The 23,482-nt window shown below is 43.1% G+C and overlaps 1 protein-coding gene across 2 annotated transcripts in view; it reads left to right on the plus strand.

Annotated features, from left to right (window-relative positions):
• Positions 1–23,482, plus strand: part of ADAMTS12 (ADAM metallopeptidase with thrombospondin type 1 motif 12) — a 394,308-nt gene that overhangs the window by 295,810 nt on the left and 75,016 nt on the right. For both annotated transcript variants that reach the window (XM_032628621.1, XM_032628622.1), the window contains 2 exons: positions 5,979–6,105; positions 17,261–17,474. In XM_032628621.1, the coding sequence (XP_032484512.1) occupies positions 5,979–6,105; positions 17,261–17,474 (341 nt within the window). The remainder of the gene's footprint in view (positions 1–5,978; positions 6,106–17,260; positions 17,475–23,482) is intronic.

The raw sequence follows: 23,482 nt of genomic DNA on the forward strand, positions 1-23,482 counted from the left end.
TTAGGTAATTATCGATATGTATGTTCCTATTACCATTTTCTTAATTGTTTTGTGTTTGTTATTGCAGGTCTTTTCCTTCGTTGTGTTTCCTGCCTAGAGAAGTTCCTTTAGCATTTGTTGTAAAGCTGGTTTGCTGAATTCTCTTAGCTTTTGCTTGTCTGTAAAGGTTTCAGTTTCTCTGTCAAATCTGAATGAGATCCTTGCTGGGTAGAGTAATCTTTGTTGTACGTTTTTCCTTTTCATCACTTTAAATATGTCTTGCCACTCCCTCTGGCTTGCAGAGTTTCTGCTAAAAGATAAGCTGTTAACCTTATGGGGATTCCTTTGTATGTTATTTGTTGTTTTTCCCTTGTTAATTTTAATATTTTTTCTTTGTATTTAATTTTTGATAGTTTGATTAATATGTGTCTTGGCATGTTTCTCCTTGGATTTATCCTGTATGGACTCTCTGCACTTCCTGGACTTGATTGACTATTTTCTTTCCCATATTAGGGAAGTTTTCAACTATGATCTCTTCAAATATTTTCTCAGTCCCTTTCTTTTTCTCTTCTTCTTCTGGGACCCCTGTAATTCAAATGTTTTTTTCATTTAGTGTTGTCCCAGAGGTCTCAAAGACTGTCCTCAATTCTTTTCACTCTTTTTTCTTTATTCTGCTCTGTAATAGTTATTTCCACTCTTTTATCTTCCAAGTCATTTATCCGTTCTTCTGCCTCAGTTATTCTGCTCTTGATTCCTTCTAGAGAATTTTTAATTTCATTTATTGTGTTGTTCATCATTGTTTGTTTGCTCTTTAGTTTTTCTGGGTCCTTGTTAAACATTTCTTGTACTTTCTCCATTCTATTTCCAAGATTTTGGATCATCTATACTATCACTATTCTGAATTCTTTTTCAGGTAGTCTGCCTATTTCTTTTTCATTTGTTTGGTCTGGTGGGTTTTTACCTTGCTCCTTCATCTGCTGTGTGTTTCTCTGTCTTCTCATTTTGCCTAACTTACTGTGTTTGGGGTCTCCTTTTCGCATTCTGCATGTTCGTACTTCCCATTGTTTTTGGTGTCTGCCCCCAATGGTAAAGGTTGATTCAGTGGGTTGTGTAGGCTTCCCGGTGGAGGGGACTAGTGCCTGTGTTCTGGTGGGTGAGGCTGGATCTTGTCTTTCTTGTGAGCAGGACCACAGCTGGTGGTGTGTTTTAGAGTGTCTGTGACCATATTGTGATTTTAGGCAGGCTCTCTGCTAATTGGTAGGGTTGTGTTCCTATCTTGCTAGTTGTTTGGCATAGGGTGTCTAGCACTGTAGCTTGCTTGTTGAGTGGAGCTAGGTCTTAGCACTGAGATGGAGATCTCTGGGAGAGCTTTTGCCATTTGATACTATGTGGAGCTGGGAGGTCTCTGGTGCACCAGTGTCCTGAACTTGGCTCTCCCACCCCAGAGGCACAGGCCTGACACTCAGCCAGAGCGCCAAGACCCTGTTAGCCACGCGGCAGATGAGTCGTTTATTACCGAGGATTTTAAAGCACAGGTACCAATAGCCGGATGAAGAGATTCATAGCATTAGATCGAGAACAAAGAAACTTCAATCCTCTTGGATTTTGGAGCCCAGCACGGTGGCACGTGGAGGCATTCTGCTTCACCAACTTGGAAGCTCTCTGAAACCCCTCCTTTTGTATTTTAATGGTGGCTTCACTACACAGCCATGGTTGATTAAATTCTTAGGCATTGATGATTAATTCCTGAAGATAATTCTTAAAAAGTAGAAGGTTTTAACTGATCTCTCACTGCTAGTATCTACTAAGATTTACCAAATATTTACAGGTACATGGTGACACTCTCATTGCTATGTGGAGAAAGCAACTCAGAATCCTCTATAAATAACATTTTGAATTTGATTGTCATATATTTTAGAATGTGATTGATTTCCACTTAATGCCCTTTTCAAGTAAATACTTCTAGATAAGCAGCTAACTTAGTTCTGGGCCAATATATTGATTGGCATCCTTAATTAACTAGAATTTCTTTGGGGGCTGGGTTCAATGTGTAAGAGAAAGGGGCCAAAGGCAAAGCCAGATTAAAAGCCAATATCATTTGTCTTTTTTGAATTCCAGGGAAATTTCAAGGTCATACAGAATTAACCCTTAGCTCTTCTACTTTCTGTATTTGCAGTGTTGCATCATGATCACTGCTCTTAATAGGATGACCTCATTCTAACCCCCTCTGCAAGAGGTATTACAATATGCTATGTCAAAGAAAGATTCTGTTATTCCAGCAGTTGGTTTACAGTTAATTAATGACTATGTCACTCAAGATTGATGGTTTGATTTTTTTTTTTACTACAAAGGAGACATTATCAGTTAGGGTGCCCTGCACACCCAAACAGAATACCTTGACTACTTTCAAAGGTGTGGGTTGGACTTAGGGAAACCAAGAAAGATGATTCATTACCTCTGTCCATTAATAGTAGAGGATTGGGGGAACAAGGCTACCATCCTAGGCCTGAAGAAGTAAAAGAAGGAGCAGTTATCCTAAGAGACAGCGCCTCCATTCCCCGAATCCAACTGGAAGCCACAGCAATCTATAGCATCAGCTTCCCAGGGTTCAGAGCAGCTGCAGAAGGGATCTGGAGTGGAAACAGAAAAAGTGTAACACAGGAGATGATGAAATGAAAAGTCAATAAAATCAGTAGTGGTTAGTATCCTAGCAAGCCAAGCTGGATGGTAGCTCTGGGTCTTGTCTTGAGAAAGGAAGAAAGCTAGCATTTATTGAGTACTGTTCCACTTACTACTGCTTTATAACATATCAACCTAAATTTAGTATAGTAAAACAACTGTCATTTTATTATGCTCCTGGTCAGAAATTTAGACAGAATGCAATGGGGATGGTGTGTCTTAGCTTCACAATGTTTGGCATCTCACCTAGGAAGACCTAGATGGTTAAGAATGACTCAGATGCCTGGGAGCTGGAGTCATCTGTAGGTGTCTGTGCTCAGATGACTGGCACCTGGGCTGGATGGCTCACTGGGGACTGTCAACTGGAGCACCTACACCTGGCCTCTCCAAGGGTGTAGGCTTCTTACCCCATGGCAGCGGAGGCTCCTGAGAGTGACAGATCTGAAAGAATCGGATAGAAGCTGCATGGTCTTTTATGACCTAGCCTCTGAATTCACACAACTTCATTTCTGCATTCAGTCCCAGGCCAGGGTAACTAGACTCCGTGTCATGATGGAGTGATATCATGGTCACGTTGTAGAAGAACATGCCAGATGAGAGATTATTGTTGCAGCCATCTTTGGAAAATACAACTTGTCATATTCACATTTACTAAGGCAATATGAACTAATAATTTTGAAACTTTCTGACAATAGCTGCAACAAACTATTTTCCAAGTTAATGGTAAAATTACATTAACCAGAATCCTCTTATTAGCCAATGTTTTCAATGATTAAACTTTATCTTCCCTTCATGGATTATAGATTTTTAAATGTGGAAGACACTCCCAGAAATCAACTAGCTCAGCATCCTGCCCTTAACCAGTCTGAATGTCATTATTCTCATTTTCCTACAGTTAGCCAAGTGATTGGGTAGAAGGAAAAGTAGACACTAGAACCCAGGACCCTTGGATTTTATTTATTTAACCAGAATTTGATAAGGAATGAAATTATAGATTAAATTTTACCAAATGAACCCACAAGCATCAAAGTAGAGGCAGAAGCACCTGGCCAGGTATTGTGTTCCTATAACACGGGAGAAATCAATCTTCTGAGCTGGAGCCCCTCAATGGAGGGTTTGGGCTTAGCTTTGTATGTGTCAAGTGAGAACTCAAGAGCTAGAAGAATAGAAGATTAGTGGTCACCACGACCGTTAATCCCAACAGAAAAACCCTGACACGTTGCTATTAATTTTCCTCCGTGCACTTGGCAGCATCTGCCTGGCCCGTCCATCTGTTCTTCTGGCTGCTGGTCCAGCAGATCGACCCATGAAATGTTATTAACTTCCTGGTGGAGACTTTTTATAATGTTCTGTGCCCTCCTACTACTTCTGGAGTCAAGCCCTGAGTATGCTTATCTTTGCTATCCATGCGCAGAAACAAGGCTTTTGGGGGATGTTTCCAACCTCTGAGAGTCACCTGACAGTTGCCTTTTATTTTTGACATCAAGCATTTGCCAAACTACCCAAAGTTCTAATGAAACGTCTAAGAGCTAAGCTTTTTCTTTTTTCTCTTCTATGATGGCAGATAGACGTCAGCTTTTCTGGCTTCAACCATTTTGGTCTCCACTCCACTCATATTGTCTAAGACTTCTCTGTAGGTGTTCATGTCTTTCCAGACAATGACTCACTCATTATGCCATGAAAGTTTCTTTCATAATGTTGCTTCCAGCTGTTCGTAGTGCTTTATTTATATGACAAAAGAAAAAGAACACGTAGTCTATCAGTTGAGAAAGCCTGAGTGGTTGAAAAGTTACCTATCTCTTTACAAGAATAAAATAACATTAATTTAACAGTAAAATATTGTTGATTTATTTTAAAGGCTTCACTTACTGTTCTGCAACTCCCTCTGACATTTTTAAATGGCGAGATGCAGTGTCCGGCACCTGAGTATGCAGCCAGCCCGGGAGACTGGAGGAGTCCGCGTGAGGGAGTGTGAGGCAGTAGGTGGTAGGGGAGCCGCCCCAGTTCAGGTCCCGCCAGCCTTGTGGTTGTGGGGGAGCCCCTCCAGGTCATGGGCGCTAAAGTGAGGAGGTGACTAGCTTATTGGTGCACTCATGGCCTTTCCATTTCTGGGCTTCACCAGTGAGCCTACTCGAGTCCTGGGTGCCCTGAGAGCTCAGGGCGCCCCCACTCCATGCAGACTGATGGCTCCATCCCCAGGGCCTCCGTCTTCAGTCTTCTCACCCAGCCTTGCACATTTCTCATGGGAAGAAGCATTAACCCTCTCCAGAGAGCTGATGACTCTCTTTCCCACTGCCCTTTACCTCCTAGTCTGTGGGGTTCTGGCCACTCCTCTGCGTTCTCTTGCTAATGGTATCCTAGCTGCTAGCAAAGCCACTGGTCCTTTCTTTTCCCTTCTCAACCTATGTGACTTCATTGTGCCTCCGTTTCCTCATCTAATAGCAGTAATGACAGTGTTGACTTCAATGAGCTGTTGTGAGGTTTCAGTCATTATATATCATGGTGGATAATAGGTACTACATTACACACACACACACACACACACACACACACACACACTTACATATGTATATATATTTGTCTGGGACATATATAGGTAGTCACACACACACATACACAATTTTGAATAGTGCCCTGGGCAAGGCAAGCACCACATGTGTTAACTATTGTTATATATCCAAAGTCACATCCAGCCCACACATGTGCTTTGCTTTCCTGTGGACCTGGCCATTCCCGTGTGCTTCTCTTACTCACTTACTTACCACCCCGATTTCAGAAAGCAGCAGTATTATCAACCCCTGCTATCAAAACCGTCTACTTTAAAAAACATCACCTCTCAAACTTCACAACATTATTTTGAATTTGATTCCTGTCTTTCAGAGTTTATAAACAACTAATATAAAGCTCCCAACTCCTCCATTCCTTCATTAAAATAGTAATGTATGATTGTGTTATAACAACTGGTGATGGTATCTGCTTTCACTATATAAATCTCACCTTGTTTTTTTTCTGTTTTTTTGTGGGGGGGTATATGTGTGTTAGTCTAGTCTCCACAGCTAGATTGTAATCTTTATATTAGACTATATATTAATCTGCCTATATTATCCGTGGTCCTTCCTAAGCAAGATCTTTTCCACCCATTGCCTCCTGCAGCAATAAGTAGAGAGAATAAGAGGTCCCCATTCCTCACCCCTATGTTAAAACCAAATACTTTATGGACAACCTTCCCATCAGCTGTAGGCATGACCAGGGGTCTCACCTGACACTGAGAATGTAGGCTCGGGATTTAATATATGTGAACCGTTCTGCCCGACCCCCAGGTATACGCCGCCAGACTGCCCATTGTGTGAAGAAGGGTCGTGGGATGGTGAAAGCTACGTTCTGTGACCCAGAAACACAACCCAATGGGAGACAGAAGAAGTGCCATGAAAAGGATTGTCCACCCAGGTAAGCGTCGGTAACCACTGGAGATCTGCGTGTCTGCCTGCAGTGGTGGCTGGTTTAACAGTAATCCAGGGCTCGGTGCTGCAAGAGGGCTGTGTGGCTTTGTTATTAGAATAAATGCAAGAAAGCTGTCACAAGTTTCTGTGGCTATGCTGTTGGAACCTGTGACAAGCTGTGAAGGAGACATTTTCTCCCCAGAGAGCAGTATTTCTTACAAAGCTTGTGTGATCTGTGTTTAATTATTTGGTAAGACTTAAGTCCCAAAGCGCTGTTGAAGAGAATGGTATGTAAATCATCCAAAAATTCTTTAGCTAATTGGGCTTGGCTCTTCCAAGAGCACTTACCAAGCAGTGCAACAGAAGCTTCTAGATAACATGCTGACACGTTCAGGTCGCTGCCTGGAAGAGTGGACTTACAGACCAGGCTTTGTCCACCTCAGCGCTGCTGCATTTGGGGCTGGATAATTCTTTGTTGTAGGAGCTGTCCTGTGCATTGCAGAATGCTTAGCAACATCCCTGGCCTGTGTCTATTTAGATGTTTGTAGCACTCCATCTTCCCCACCCAGGTTGTGACAACCATAAATGTCTCCAAACATTTTTTGCTAAGTGTCTCCTGGGGGCACAATCACCCTTGGTTGAGAACCACTGTTATACAGGTATTCACTTGCTCCTAATCGTATTGGTTCAAGATTCTAGAAGGTAGCTGGGATGTTAGCTGGGGAAGAGGAAGAAAGAGAGAGAGATAGAGAGAAAGGAAAGAGAGAGGAAAGGAAAGAAAGAATTAATTCTGGGGAGTGTCTTCATTCTCTCTTGTCCTTAAACAGGATGTAGTTCGGTTGCAGATTCCATCAGGCATTCATTCCAGTCCCAAGAAAACATATTAAGAAGAGTTTAGTTTAACAGGAGGGAGCCAGCTGGCATAATCAATCTACCAAGTGACAGGCTGAATTCTAAAGAAGAGCTGGAAGAATGGGATAAATGCCAGAGAACTAGGTCAAAAAGAAGTGTCTAGACAAGTCAGTTAAGCCAAACAGTGTCAGTCTCTTATAGGCCCAAACAGCGAGGTGCCAGAGGCCAGGGAATTCTCATCTCAGAGTCAGGTTGATTCTCTATCCAGTTCTGTGGTTTCTTCCAGGTACAAAGTGGGCTGTGAGGTCCAGAGCTGGACCCCACCTCCACTGAGGCAGGACAGAGCTGCTGCTCTTCCCTGTAACTCTCTTGCTGGGAAGAACTAGGGACTTGAGCACGGGATTTGGCCCCTCTAGGTTTTGTATGTAATTGCAGTTTCTATAAATCCTTCTTAGGGAAGAACGAGCCAGGAAAGAGGAATGTTTCCTATCGCTAGCCTTATCTAATCAATAGCCTATCACGCCACAGAGCTTATGGGCTTCCAGCATACTTAGTCTCCCTCAGAGTTAAAGACTGTCATCAGTCACTTCCTTTTGCCCTCACTAGCTGACTACCAGTACATACACGCCTGGGATTCTCACCTCACTTTTCAAAGCCACCCTCCCTGGTGAGTGGCTACCTTTTTAAAACCACAGCTGTTTATTTCTTGAAGCTAATTTCATCCCTGGGGTTCAGGTTCTCATTTTTATTACTTTACTTAGTCTGCCTGGGCCTTAATATTACCAGCAAATATTTGTTAAGCATTCATTATTTTCCATGAGAGATACGACAGTGATAATAACCATGTAACAGTTACCATTTACTGAGCACTGTGATATTGTGATATAATAAGAGATATGGGGCTTCCCTGGCGGCGCAGTGGTTGAGAGTCCGCCTGCCAATGCAGGGGACACAGGTTCGTGCCCTGGTCCGGGAAGATCCCACATGCCACAGAGCGGCTGGGCCCGTGAGCCACGGCCGTTGAGCCTGCGCGTCCGGAGCCTGTGCCCCGCAACGGGAGAGGCCACAACAGTGAGAGGCCCACGTACCACAAAAAAAAAAAAATAAGAGATATGTGTCTGGGTACCTGGTTCCAGGCAGACCTCCTAATACTCAAGGCTAACTAGCTCTAAGCCTGCAGCAGGTCGACGTACAGCAGACTACTCAAAGAGGCATGTACCTCACTCCTTTCTCAATCTGTGTCTGAGGAAAAGCGAGCACTCTGCTAGGTGTGGTGGGCACCAGAAGATTTTGATTCGGGCGCTCACTTGCTGGGGCCAAGGTATAGCTGGGGATATTAGCCGTATCCATAAAAGAAACACGGTCAAAGAAGAGTGTGGATTGAAGATTGTAGCAGCTCTCTATTTTAGAAGAGACATCAATCGGTATCTGACATTTTCTTATTCACCTGTAGCTAAAATCTTGGCTTCACTATTTTCAGAATTCAGAATTCAGTTGTCATAGGGTGGTTATGTTTACGTACCTCTGCACTCTAATTACAGAACTTTCTAGTTGAAGGTGACTCTATAATAAGATACAACCAGTGCTAGGGACTTCCCTGGTGGCGCAGTGGTTAAGAAGCCGCCTGCCAATGCAGGGTACACAGGTTCGAGCCCTGGTCCGGGAAGATCCCCCATGCTGCAGAGCAACTAAGCCCTTGCACCACAACTACTGAAGCCCATGTGCCTAGAGCCCGTGCTCCACAGCAAGAGAATCCACCACAATGAGAAGCCCATGCACTGCAACGAAGAGTAGCCCCCGTTCACTGCAACTGGAGAAAGCCCACGCACAACAATGAAGACCCAATGCAGCCAAAAATAAATAAATAAATAAATTTATTTTTTAAAAAAAGATACAACCAGGGCTAGAAGGAGACAGATACTGGGGCAAGAGTCCAGAGGCTGGCAGACAGGAGATGAGCTGAGGCTGAAGCCTGGTAGACACAGAGGAGGAGTTTTGATAGAGGAATTCTTAAATGATACAGGCTGAGCTCTGGGGACTTGAAGTTGGCCCTGAGTGTAGTCATATGGTGGCTAAAGACTAACCCCCAAGATATCCACATCCTGGTCCCTAGAATCTGCAAGTGTTACCTTATTTAGAAAAAGGGTCTTTGCAGGTGTGATTAAGTTAAAGGGTCTTGAAATGAGATTATGCTGGATTACCCACTTGGGCCCTAAATTCCAACACAGTGTCCTTATAGGAGAGTCAGAGGGAACTTTCTCTCTCTCTCTCTCTCTCTCTCTCTCTCTCTCTCTCTCTCTCTCACACACACACACACACACACACACACACGAGAAACAATATGAAGTTGGAGCAGAAAGATTTGAAGACACTGGCCTAAAGATTGAAGTGATGGGCCACAAGCCAGGGAGTGCTGGCAGCCAACAGAGATTGAAAAGAGACAAGGAACGGATCTTCCCTAGAGCCTTCGAAGGGAGTACAGCCCTGCCAAAGCCTTGACTTCATCCCAGTAATACTGACTTGGATGTCTGGCCTCCAGAACTATAAGAAACTAGATTTCTGTTGTTTTCAGCCACCAGGTTGGTGGTGGTTTGTTACAGCAGCCCTAGGAAACTAACACAGGCAGCATACTAATTAATGTAAGCATAATGTAAAAGCAGGGGGAGAGCAGAGGCAATCCTTCCACCAAGTCATAGAAGCACCAAAACTTGGAAAACCATGTGATTAGGGTTTCCTCAGAGCATATGGCAAAGGATTTTCTGAAGTAACACAAATATGTCACTTCCTAAGGAAGCTAACAGCCAGGAGGGCTACGTGAGATACACGCACACCAGCAAGACGGAGCTGTTGCTGTCAGGGCTCAGCAGGCAGGCACCTGGATGCCTTCCTAATGCCTTCCCTGCTCATCGTTGTCTATGGTCCCTGTCCTCCCTGGGGCTTTGTGGTTACCTCACATCTCTCTATCTCTCAGTTCTAAGAGCGGCATTGTTAGAACAAGGTAAACGATACTTTGGGTTTTTGTTTTCCTGGAAGGCTTCCTAAGCTGAGTACATGGATGCAGTTTGTTGATTCAGAGCAAAATTTTGGAATGGACCAATTACACAACCCCTTCCCACAAAATCAGTAATGAAGCCCCGGCAGTTAGAATGGAAGTGCTGATGGCCACAAATGCCTGGAACCAGGTTACCAGGCAGTCACTGTGCTGTCCCAATCAGCACAAATGTGACATCCGGTGCCCAGGTTTTCTTGGTGAGCTGGTGATCATTTTTGCAGCTGCTGCTTCTGCCGTTCTACACCACTGTACTTCCAGGGAGGAAAACAATCCATCCTATTTCCAGTTTCTGCTACTGTGTTGGAAACATAATTTCCTCCGATTCTCTCTAAACAATTTGAAGATTATACTTATGGAAGAAGAACAAAGTACATGCAATTTGACAAGTTTTTTAAATCCTTATTATTTGGTAGCATTTTTGTGTTGATTTCTCTCTGTCTGGTATCTATTTCCCAAGTTCTGGGTTTCTTGAGTTTCTGGACATGATTAATGCGTGGGCTTCAGCTTGAGATACTTCAAGATCAACAAATTAGCAGATCGAGCCTGAATTTACCCAGTTCAGACCTCAGGCTAAAGGCACAGCCTTCAGAGACGGATATTAATGATCCCAATAGTGGTGGTGTTTTTTTTTTTAATTTTATAATTAATTTATTTTTATTATTATATTTTTATTTTTGGCTGCGTTGGGTCTTCATTGCTGTGCGTGGGCTAATCTTCATTGCGGTGCATGGGCTTCTCACCGCAGTGGCTTCCCTTGTTGCGGAGCACGGGCTCTAGGCATGCGGTCTTCAGTAGTCGTGGCACGTGGGCTCAGTAGTTGTGGCTCGCGGGCTTCAGAGCACAGGCTTAGTAGTTGTGGCACACGGGCTTAGTTGTTCCACAGCATGTAGTATTTTCCTGGACCAGGGATTGAACCCATGTCCCCTGCATTGACAGGTGGATTCTCAACCACTGGACCACCAGGGAAGTCCCCCAGTGTGGTTTTTTAACACTGGAAAGTAAAATGTATGCCCTTGTTTGTTTTTTTTTATATATATACTGAAGGTGATACACACACCACACACACAAAATTACATGCATACATACATACATTTATGTTTAATATTTATGGTACCTGTACTTGACCCCAGCTAGCTAATTTTATTGAAATTTCATCTTTAATATTTATTTGTCCTAGTGTTGTATATGTGTTCTTTTCCCTGAATCTGTATTTGTTTATTTAATGCATCTGGACTAAATCTTTATCAAAATAACAACTGGCAAATTCACCTATGGTGCTTCTCTTAGGTAGTTCATTTCTGTTGAAATAGATAAGGCTCTGTAACTTGGTTAGAGATATTTGACTCCTGAAAATATTAAGTAAATACAGCACATAACAGGTACAATTGCTGAAAATGCATTCTGAAGTAGCATATGATAAGCTACATAGAATGCCAGGGAATATTCCAACATAATGGTTAATTTACAGAAGTCCTTCTTACTTATGATTGCATTTCAGCTTCCCAAAAGATTCATGATAAAGTCAGGGCGTAGAGGGTGGTTAGTATTCCCAGGTGGTACAGAGGTAACTAACAATTTTTAAGAACCCACTATTTTTACTTTTTTCTTTTGCTTTATTTATTTACTTTTTTATTGATGAACCTACATTGACATATCATAATTACCCAAAGTCTATAGTTTACCATAGGGTTCTCACTCTTGGTGGTGTACATTCTATGGGTTTTGACAAATATATAATGACATGTACCCATCATTATGTTATCATACAGAGCATTTTCACTACCTAAAACTCCTCTGTGCTTTGCCTATTCATCTCTACTTCCCTCCTTTGGCAACCACTGATCGTTTTACTGTCTCCATAGTTTTGCCTTTTCCAGAATGCCATATAATGGGAATCATACAGTATATAACCTTTCAAATTGTCTTCTTTCACTGAGTAATATGCATTTAAGGTTTCGCCGTGTGTTTTTTTTTTTTTTGCGGTACGCGGGCCTCTCACCGTTGTGGCCTCTCCCGTTGCGGAGCACAGGCCCCGGACGCGCAGGCTCAGCGGCCATGGCTCACGGGCCCAGCCGCTCCGCGGCATGTGGGATCTTCCCGGACCGGGGCACGAACCCGCATCCCCCACATCGGCAGGCAGACTCTCAACCACCGCACCTCCAGGGAAGCCCTCGCTGTGTCTTTTGATGGTTTGATAGCTCATTGCTTTCTAGTGTGAATAGTATTCCATTGTCTGGATGGAATATCCATTCACTTTCTGAAGGACATCTTGGTTGCTTCCAAGCTTTGGCAATTATGAGTAAAGCTACTGTAAATATCCATATGCAGGTTTTTGGGTGAACAAAAAGTTTTCAGCTCCTCTGGGTAAATACCAAGGAGCGTGATTTCTGGATTGAGAACCCATTCTGTTTCAAGCTCTTTCCATATTACCAAACAATTTATTCACGTTAGCAATCCTGATTGGTAGATACTTTTATGTCATTGTACAGATGAGGACACTAAAGTCTTCACAAAAATTTTCCCAAGTCACTTAACAATAAGTGGTAGAGTCTAGATTTGAACCTAGATTGGTCTACTGAGAATTCTATGCTGGTGCTAGTACACCATGTTGCTGCCCAGGATCTCAGGCTGAACAGGTTTTGGTAAAATCAGATTCCCAAAATTTACAATACTTCTCACACATTAAAACACAATGAAAATGTTATAAACAAGCAGAAAGTTCTAACTTCAAAGCTAAATCATGCCTGCAAACTCACAAGGGGAGTAAAGAATGGAAATTAAGTTGATTTGCTTTTTTAAAGAATAAATAATAAATGTCAATGGCTGTGTTAATATTATTTGTCTTTGAAAGCTTAGTCCAGTAGTCTCCTTGGATATGAATTTCAAGTTGCAATATCTTCCTCTATCACCTAATTTTCATGCTATCTGAAAAGTTCATACCCATCATTCAGAGCTGTCATTTCCCCCTCCTAAAATGATTTCATGTGTAATATTTAATCTTTTATTTCTGGTTTATTGTCCTTCAGTAAAAATTTGTCTCTACATCCAATTTGGACATTCTGTGTTCTTTCCCAAATGGTTACTTAAGACAGATTTTAAAGATTTAATAAAAGCTTCTGGTAATCTAAACATAAGAAATATGTGTTGGGAACTTCCCTGGTGGTGCAGTGGTTAAGAATCCACCTGCCAATGCAGGGGACACGGGTTCGATCCCTGGTCCAGGAAGATCCCACATGCCGCGGAGCAGCTAAGCCTGTGAGCCACAACTACTGAGCCCATGCGCCACAACTACTGAAGCCTGCACGCCCTAGAGCCCGCGCGCCGCAACTAGTGTGGTCTGCGTGCCGCAACTGCCAAGCCCGCGTGCTGCAACTACTGAAGCCTGCGTGCCTAGAGCCCAGGCTCTGCAACAAGAGAAGCCATGGCAATGAGAAGCCCGCACACTGCAGCGAAGAGTAGCCCCCGCTCCCTGCAACTAGAGAAAGCCCACGCATGGCAGCAAAGACCCAACGTAGCCAAAAAATTAAAATTAAAATGGAAATAAAGAAATAAGTGTTATATGGTCAGTGGCTTTCAGAATGAAAGTCTTGTTCAGCACACTCCAGGATGGGATAGCCTGTCAAGAAAGAAATTCTTTGGAATTGAAAGTGTATCTGACTCCAGAAAGAGGTCATTTGAGTCTCTTCTTTATATGGACCTCTCTCTGAACTTTGGTTTACAACAAAGTAAAGCTCTGCTAGCCTACAGCTATGATGGTGCCCAGCATATCCAAATGCTCCATAAACTCCAACTCCATAAACTCTTTCCACCCTGACAGCTTCATGTAGGTTTCAATGCCAAAAGAATGGCTCATGATTTAAATCCAGGTTTCTCAGCCTCAGCACTAGAGCCACTCTGGGCTGGATAATTCTTTGCCGTGGGGGGTGTCCTGTGCATTGTAGGATATTTTGCAGCATCCCCGTTCTCTGCCCACTAGAGGTGTGCCAAGAGCACACCTCCACCCTCATTTGTGACAACCAAAAATGTCTTCAGACATTCCCAAATGTCCCCTGGGGAGGTGGCTGTGGGACTCTCCATTGGTTGAGAACCACCCATCTAAATGAAAGGAATGGGCTCACTGAGACTGGGAAAAGTCCATGAGAGGTGGGAGAGGAATGAGCATGGTGTGCATGGGAGACAACAAGAAAGCTAGAGAAAATGAGGTGGAAGGAACAGGATACGGTGAGAATCTGGATACACTGTGTATAAGGATCAAGGAAGCAATAGTGCCTGTATTGTAGTAACGATTGTTATGTTGGAATGTGGAATGCCAATTGAATTGGATTTGGGGATGTACGTAAGTGCTATTAGGGAAAAGATTAGTACAAAGATAGTAATTATAAAAATTGATATTTTTAAGGAAATTACTATTCTGAGCAAGAGTTTAACAAATTCAGATTAGGACTTTCAGTTTTCCAAGTAATGAGTTAGAAAGAGTTAATTTTTGTAGCTTATTGGTTTATTGGTAGTCAGAGCTTCCTGAGCAAGCACTGGTATGGGTGTGGGTAGAAGATACAGATCTTTGTACTTGATTTCCAAACTATAGTAAACTTTTCTAGGGCAACTACAGGTTCTTTGAGGGTCTCGACACACACATACACACACTTCTGTATTACACATAATTCATACTAAAACCACAGTGTCCATTTTTTGGGGTAGGAAAATTTAAAGATAAACAACCAAATCCATTTATTTGGTATCATAACACCAGTGGTCTCTAATCCTGACTTCATATGAAAGTCATCGAAGAACCCTTAAAAAACACTGATACCTTGGCCCTATGCCCAAGAGATTCTGGCCATCCAGTATAGCAATGGGGCCTGAACACTGATAACTTTTTTAAAGCTCTCCAGGTGATGGTACAGTGAGAATCACTGATAGAGCCCCAGTCCTTAGGACTTTTACAAAGTAAATGGAATGATAAGATTGACTAATTATAGAGACGAACGAACAATCCAAGACAATGCATGATCAATTATCCAATTGTACGTTAGGTCTGACAGGTGTCATGGACTTTTTGGCAAGAGAAAAATCAATGGCAAAAATGGAAAAAGTCAAGTTGTTGTTGATTCTATGCTGATGAAACCAGAAAGGTTGTCTTATTGGGGGTGAATAAATGGGTGCGCTTGGCCTTTTGTCCTGCTGAGTTATGTTATATTGTCCTTCTCACCAATCCCTCAGAGCATGTAAACAGTCTTCTGTTATAAATCTCCCAGAAGAGGTGTGGTTATGGCAGACACTGAAAACAATGAGATGGACAACAGAGAACAATTTGGCAATAGCTCCTGAGTCCTGAGCCTGGAAAATAAAGAGGATGGGTTTCGCTTTAAACTAGGGACAAACATATGCAAGATGTCCTCAGGAGACTGTGGAGGAAATTTCAGAAAGAGAACCAAGGAAGTCTGTTATCACCTTGCGGTGACATAGCAGAAAGCCTTGTAGCAAGTAACTAGATAAATTAGACTTTCAGTCAGCTCACATTAAGGCCCTTCCAGAACGGCATTTGATCTATTTGATAGTGTGTCTGGCCTCCCTTAGAAATGTCAGAGGTAGGACAGAGTAATTAGAATAATAGAGTGGGCATTTATTTGGTGTCATATCATATGGTTCCAATATTAGCTCTTTATCCGCACCAGATGCCCAGATGTTAAGCACCAAAGAATCAATAAGAAATCTTACTTATTAACTGAAGAGTATAACAGACTTGAGGAAGAGCTTTCTTCTAATATTTTTAACCAGAGATTAAAAGTATAAGAATCAGGGCTTCCCTGGTGGTGCAGTGGTTGAGAGTCCGCCTGCCGATGCAGGGGACGCAGGTTCGTGCCCCGGTCTGGGAAGATCCCACACGCCGCGGAGCGGCTGGGCCCGTGAGCCATGGCCGCTGAGCCTGCGCGTCCGGAGCCTGTGCTCCACAACGGGAGAGCCCACAGCAGTGAGAGGCCTGCGTACTGCAAAAAAAAAAAAAAAAAAAGTATAAGAATCAAAGAAGTTCTACCTAAATAAATCCAATATTTTGTAAACATAAGTAATAGTACGAAGTTTAATCTTCTTCAAAATTCAATACTGTCTCAAGGTCAGAAGGTTTCCTTAAAATTAGGAATGAAGGAATTCACATGCGGTACTGTTTTCCCATGAAAAACAAATATTCCATTTTATTCCTGCATAGAGGGATGAATAAGCAGACCATACGTCTGTAGCCACGGTGGACCCAAACCACACTGGGTCAAGACACCTGTTCTGTATCTTGTGTTAAGGAAGATTTGCACAATGATGGGGAAGGAAGAAAAGAGGGGGCTCCGAAGAGGGCTCCTCACCACTTTCAAAAGCAACTTCTGTGAAACCACTGGGCCCACATCCCAGAATCTTGAGCCAATCTTCCATGATAACAGGTAGAGGAAGAGCACACATCTTCATTTTTCCATGGAGAATCCAGAATATTAATTTAGCCAACAGTTTCAACTATTCAACTTATCAAGAACAGCTGACAAAAAACGAAATTATTTCATAAGTTTCTTGTTTTTCTACTCCTTTCTTATTAAAGGGACCAGTGAGAATGTTAACAGGTAGACTGAAGGAGATGGGGGAGGGGTGTCAATGAAGGCCATGCCCCTGATTGATCATCTCCTAAATAATGGAAAATTAGTAAGTGTTTAAGTACCTGCTTCACACTGAAATAGAAAAACATTCAATTAAGAGCCAGGAGACTTAGATTCTGATTGGATTCTTTTGATCAAAAGCAGAAGTCCAAAGAACAATAATTACAAATGACTGAGTTTGTATTATGTCAGACTCTGTACCATGCACTGTACATAAACTGCTGTTTCGTTGCATCCACATCACTCATCTAAAGTCAGTGTCGTTACACCCATTTAACAGATGTGGAGAGTAAGGCCTAAACTTTCCTAAGGTTGCACAACAGAAAACTGGACCTCAGTTTTCTTGACTGAAAAGAGAGGGATTTTTTTTTTTTCTTTTTTCCATTTACAGACATCATTACTTAGCATCTACTTATGCCAAGTAGTCTGCTGGCTTCCGGAGCTGTGATTGAACAAGCTAGCCGTGGCCCTGTCCGCAGAGCTCCCTCTGCTGGGCTGGAGCATCTTCAGGGACCTCCCAGTTCTGTAATCAGAGCGTCTGCTCCCAGTTTCTTGCCAGTGGATGAACTGAATGTGTGTCTCCTCCAGGCGATCTTCTCTGACATATCCATGTGTGTCTGCAGGTGGTGGGCAGGGGAGTGGGAAGCATGTTCGGCGACATGTGGGCCCCACGGAGAGAAGAAGCGAACAGTGCTGTGCATCCAGACCATGGGCTCTGAGGAGCAGCAGGCTCTCCCGGCTCAAGACTGCCAGCACCTGCTGAAGCCCAAGACCCTCACCTCCTGCAACAGAGACGTCTTGTGTCCATCAGACTGGACAGTGGGCAACTGGAGTCAGGTGAGCTCAGGGGTCAAAAGGAAGGCCAGCGTTACTCATGCTTCGTCAGCCCCCCACCCAGTCCTCTTTATTAACTAATCCAAAGTGACCCGGGGTAAAAGTGCACGATGGCCAGCGTTTATAACCTCTGGCCTACTTCCTGCATTTCCCACCTCCCAGTATCCTATCGTGCTTGTTTTCCGTTCTCACAGGATCTTCCTCTCACCTGCCCAGTGGTCAAATACCCGCCAGGGATGAGCTGGATCTTGCTCGCTCAGACTCACGACAGATCATTGAAAAACCCTCAGGATTTTTGCTGGCCCGTTATTAAACCATTGGTAGCAAATCAGGGCTCCCCCACCTACCCCAAGAGTTGGTTTGTCAAACATTTACTGGTAGTTATGCTTCATACTAGAAAACCAAAGGTGGGGCTTCCCTGGTGGCTCAGTGGTTGAGAGTCCGCCTGCCGATGCAGGGAACACGGGTTCGTGCCCCGGTCCGGGAAGATCCCACATGCCGCGGAGCAGCTGGGCCCGTGAGCCATGGACGCTGAGCCTGTGCGTCCGGAGCCTGTGCTCCGCAAACGGGAGAGGCCACAACAGTGAGAGGCCCACATACCGCAAAAAAAAAAAAAAAAAAAAAAAACACCAAAGGTGGGTCACTCTACTTGGCATGATAGACAGTAAGTTTACTTGTCACTTGGAGAAGCCCCTCACATCATCCATCTATTCAATCCTGATCAAGGTTTAGGACATGTAATAGTATTAGCCACATAAATTCAAATAGTGTTGCATTTCCCCAAGATTAATCTGATCTAATTCTCTGCATATAATTAGAAATTCATGGGCTAGGCAGTCACAAAAGACTCCCAGGCTTTAATTTTCTTTGGGTCACCATGGGACCCGGAACTGTCAGTCCTTGTGCTCCCAGAGTCTGTAGTAGAAGTAGACATCCGCTTTCTCCAAGGGTGCTGGAGTCTCCAGGGGCCTTGCTCTGCTTCCCTATGCATATTTCAGTCAGTTACCCAAGGAATGACTAGAAAATAAATGATTTCGTAAAACCAACAGGCCAGAATTTATCGATGGATGCTGACTTCTTATGAGCTTCCTTGGGAAGCCACGTGGTCTCCACAATAATGCTGCCATTGACCAGAGTCTTAGGAATTCTTCTTAGATTCACCTTCAGAGAAATGGAGAATATCTGATTCAGGAGAATGCCACAGAAATTAGAATTAAGTCTGATGGACAAAGGAGTAATCTGATCCATATGGATAAAACCTTTGTGTTTAAAGTGATACTTGATTATAAATAAATGCAATTGCTTTTCAGAGATTATAAAGTATTATCTAAAGAAGACTTCAAAATTTGTATAAGCAAAGGTTCCATTTCTGAAGATAACTATTTGAAAGCAGAAAACACTCATTTGAATACAGCCATTTTGATAACCTCATTTCCAAAACTATTTCATCAGCTCAGAGTCACAGTTTAGGTTTATTTCGTTTCTAATTCTGTACAGAATATTCTCTGGAGCACCTGGGTGAAAATAAAAAAGATATGGTCCCTTTATTGAGAGCTAAGACCCCAAGAAAGAAAAGACAAAGGTATACATGTAAAGAAAACATACCTACAACCTAATACAGGCGTGTTACTGACGGTGCACACATCAGTAATAGGCCAGAATATCCCCCCTGCTGTTCCTGGAAGGTACGGTCACAGCCTGTGGCTGGCCTGACCTATCAGTCCACTGCCAACCTCGATTGCCGTAAATTACAGTGTCGTCAAAATAAGGCTGAATGGGGTATTGTGACTGGCCCATCAGATCTGTTTACCCAAAGTGCGGTTAGCTGTATCCAAAGCAGTTAATCATTTTTGTCATGTAGAATTTACTAATTCCCAGAATCTTCATGTATTTTCAAAGGACTGCAATTCACATTTGGCTGAGGAATTCTTTTCATTGTGTTTGTGCAAAATGATGAGCCTAACTGGAGAACAAGGGCCTGAAAAGTTGGCACGCTGTGAGTCTGTTCCAACAGAGGCCACTGCACGCTATAGTGGCAGCAGACATGGAATACAGCTTCCAGCGTCCACAGAGAGGCTGAACCGCTGCCTTCATTCAAGAGATGTTGTCAAGAGAGGTGCTTTGAGTTAAATCAGCGTCAAAATATTCATTGAATGGGTCTTCCTTTCTTCCCTTTGCTGTCTTGCTAATGTCTGTACACAGTAGCCCTCTAATGAGCTTTGCTGAAACACGCTGAATGTCTTTGACATTCTATGCTGGGATACTTTTTTAAGAGATGATATAGTGATTCTTGCTACACATAGTATTTATGGTCTGGATTTTGTCTTGAGATCAACATTAATTGATGAAAAGTAGTGTGCCAGCAATACCTGATCACTTGGTCTGTCCTGGGCTATTTGGGTCACTCTGGATGAGTCTAAAGCTATCATGTAACTGGGTCAAAAGACCCAAGAACTGTGAGGCTCCTAGAATCCTGTAGAATTGTCCTCCCTGGGCTGACCAAGGTGGAAAGCCGAAGAGGGGAATCCATGAGCTGCCCTTCCCTGTCAAGGTTTTCCAGCTCTGGCAAGCCCTAACTGAGCTAGTGTTAAACCTCTCCCAGCCTTTACTCATCTAGAAAGACAGAGTTATTGTAAGGTTTGATGATAATCCATGTGAGCCCTTCACAGAGTGCCTAGCAAATAGTAAGCGTTCACTAAATTGAAACTTTATTATCAGGTGAGAAGACAACGGTCTGTTTTCCACGCTACTCTAATTTTGCAAGTCTTGTCCAGTCAGTGACACCCAAGTCCCCTGACAGAATTGATCGGTGGCCCCTGCATTTTCATCTAACTCCCTCCCTGAGCTCAGGGCCATTTTAGGTGGGGAGCGTTGTAAGCACAGGGCTTAGAGCCTGCAAGTTTTTCATGGGCCTACAAAAATGTTTGAGACCTGAGGGGGAAAAAAAAACACAAAACTAATGTATTGTTCCAGTAAAGCAAAGGACACTGCAAAATCAGAAATCATTATTAAAGTACATATTAAAAGCAAAGAATTATCAAACATTTAGTATGTATATTAAGCACCTTTATGGGTATTAGCACAATATCTCACAATGGCCTGATTAGCCCCCTTTTACTGGTGAAGGAACTCAGGCATTAGAGATATTTAGAAATTTGTCCAAGGTCGCACAGCCTCCAAGTGTTGAAGCTAGGGTTTGAAGGCAGGCAGAAGAGCTTTTACTCTGAACACTATGGCATAAAGCATCTCAGAAGTCTGCAAAATGTAACAATTTGACAGCTCTCAGTTCGTAAAAAATGTACTATGTTTGGAAACAATTTGTAGATCAGCTTTTCTCACTTTGCTGGAGTTCCAGACTATGCGTTAATGATTCCTGAGAAATGAGAGCCACTCATAAATTAAATGAGTTGGCCTCACCAAATATTTATTTTCAAAAGCAAAAGAATAAGAAGCCTTTCAAATTGTTTTTACAGAAGAAGATTATATTTCACTTGAAACTAGAGATGCTTTTTAATATATCTGATGGGCTGTAGGGTGGAACCCCCGAAAGCAGACCTGCCCAGGGTCTGCAAAGATCTTTAATCCACCCTTTTTGTGCCTGACCAAAGCACACAATCAAACAAGTGAACAAAGCAATTAATTTGCCCAGCTACTAAGAATGTATTAAGTGCAAAGCTGTTCGCTCGGGTGTTGGCTTGCACAAGTGACCAGATAGATTAAATGTTTCACAAACAAGCTCTCCTGGCTCTTCAAACAGAAAGCATTGCAGCAAGTGCCAATGGCTTATCTGTAGCTAAATGAAAAGCAAAACAAACAGGCAAACAAAATTCATGGGAAGGCCATAGGAGTTCCTGCAAACTGAAGGGAGACAGAGCATGGAAGGTGAGGAGACATCGCTGAGTCGCTTACCCTCAGTATTTCCTAGTCTCATTCAAGGTCCAGGACACTCTTGCGAGGCTGGACACCTGATGCTTTAGCCTCCAGCGCCTGCTCTTTTAGCATGGGACCTCTGCAAGTGCCAACATCTCAGTCCTCGCCAGATGTCAGCAGCCCATGCTTTGCCAGGTTTCCTGGAAAACACATGTGAGCACCCTTGTCTGAAACAGCTACTCACAGAAAACCAATCTGGAGCCATGCTGCTTCTCTACATCATGTCTGATTTGTTTTTAATTATCTAGAGTACTGTATTCGTTTGCTAGGGCTGCCATAACAAAGTACTACAAACTGGGTATCTTAAGCAGTAGAAATGTATTGTCTCACCATTTTTGTAACGTTGACTAAAAATAATGCACAGCCTAAAAGTCGAGAGTTATGTTTTATTTGGTGGACAAAACTGAGGCCTTAAGCCTGGGACATGGCCTCTCAGATAGCTCTGAGGGACTGCTCCAAAGAGGTAAGGGATGAGCCAGGATATATAGGGTTTGTTTGTTTCTTTTAATTTTTATTGGAGTATAGTTGATTTATGATGTTGTACAAAACAGAAATAGAGTCACAGATGTAGAAAACAAACTTATGGTTACCAAGGGGGAGAGGGGGAGGGATAAACTGGGAGACTGGGATTGACATATATAGGGGTTTTTGTGACAAAGACCAGGTAGTTGGAACGTCTAAAGATTACCGTTAATTAAAGAAAACCAGATATCTCAAGTTAGGGAATTGAGCACTTTTCTGTGTATGGGAAGGTGCAAGAGTCTGGGCTCACTGAAATCATGCCTTTGATGTGCACCTTAGCTATCAGGCCAGGATCCTATTCTTCCCCATCCTGAGTCCCCTCAGGGCTCACCATCGGGGGCTGTAGTGGCTTGACGGCTGCAACATCCCTTGTTTACTGATATGGCAGGCAACATTTTCCATTCACAGCAACCAGCAGTCCAAGATCAAGGTGTGGGCAGAGTTTGCTCCTTCTGAGGGCTGTGAGGGAGAATCTTTTCCATGCTTTTCTCCTAACCCCCAGTGCTTTGCTCAGAATCTTTGGTGTTTCTTGGCTTGTAGATGCATCACCTTCATCTCTGCTTTCATCTTCACGTGGCATTGTCTTTATATGTGTGTCTCTGTATCCAAATTTACCCTTTCCATGAGGACAATGGTCCGTTTGGATTAGGGCCCAACCTAGTGACCTCATTTTAACTTGATTACCTCTGTAAAGACCCCATCTCCAAATAAGACCACATTCTGACGTACGAGTGAAGAGGGTGAGCAGGAGTTAGAACTCTAGTATATCTTGTTTGGAGGGGACACAATTCAGCCAACAACGGGTACCTAAGGGTTTTAGCTTACTTTCAAAATGGTTTTAGCATGAGGTCCAATCATTCATTTATAAATTCCTGAGACTATGCATTAAATGTTTTTATGCCCAAAGCATTAGCTGTTTCCCTGCTCATCCCTTTAGCCCAAGCTCTCTGAGAAACCTCAACTGTGGTTTTGAATAAACTCTCTCTTAGCACTACAGCTCTGACCCAACTGGGGGTCCCCCCCCCCCACTGCACAGTGCACCTCGGATGGGTGGAGTTGACTAATTTAGCAACAGACCTCTTTCTCAGCGGGCTCCCCCCCAGAGACCTTAATCTAAGATTGATGGCAAATGAGGGAAAGATAACTCCCAGGGAGGACATTAACAGATTGACAAGCTATTTGCCTGGTACCGGGGTCAAAATTATAAGGTAAGGGGGTAAGGTAATCATAGCAGAAATTGGTTTCGAGGATCCTGAAACGACCCGTTGAGATGAGCTCTAAGTGTGGCTTTGTGTCCTGCATTTATCTCATCTGAAGGGTTTGACAGCTTCTAAGGAGATAAACACAGTTGGAAGATGTACTGGAAGAAGCATGGCTGAAGGCACAACAACACTGCTTGTTCTGCTGTGACTATGAGACAAGGCAACTGAGTTTTTAGCCCCAATATCCTTGGTAGATAGTTGACACTGACTCTCTCACTGGGCACAATATGCCCCAATGTGAAGGAATGGCATCCACCGATTATTTGAAAGATTCTTTGTCTCCTGAGTAAGGAAAGC

The sequence above is a fragment of the Phocoena sinus genome, chromosome 3 (assembly GCF_008692025.1).
Source record: "Phocoena sinus isolate mPhoSin1 chromosome 3, mPhoSin1.pri, whole genome shotgun sequence".
Classification (NCBI taxonomy): Eukaryota; Metazoa; Chordata; class Mammalia; order Artiodactyla; family Phocoenidae; genus Phocoena; species Phocoena sinus.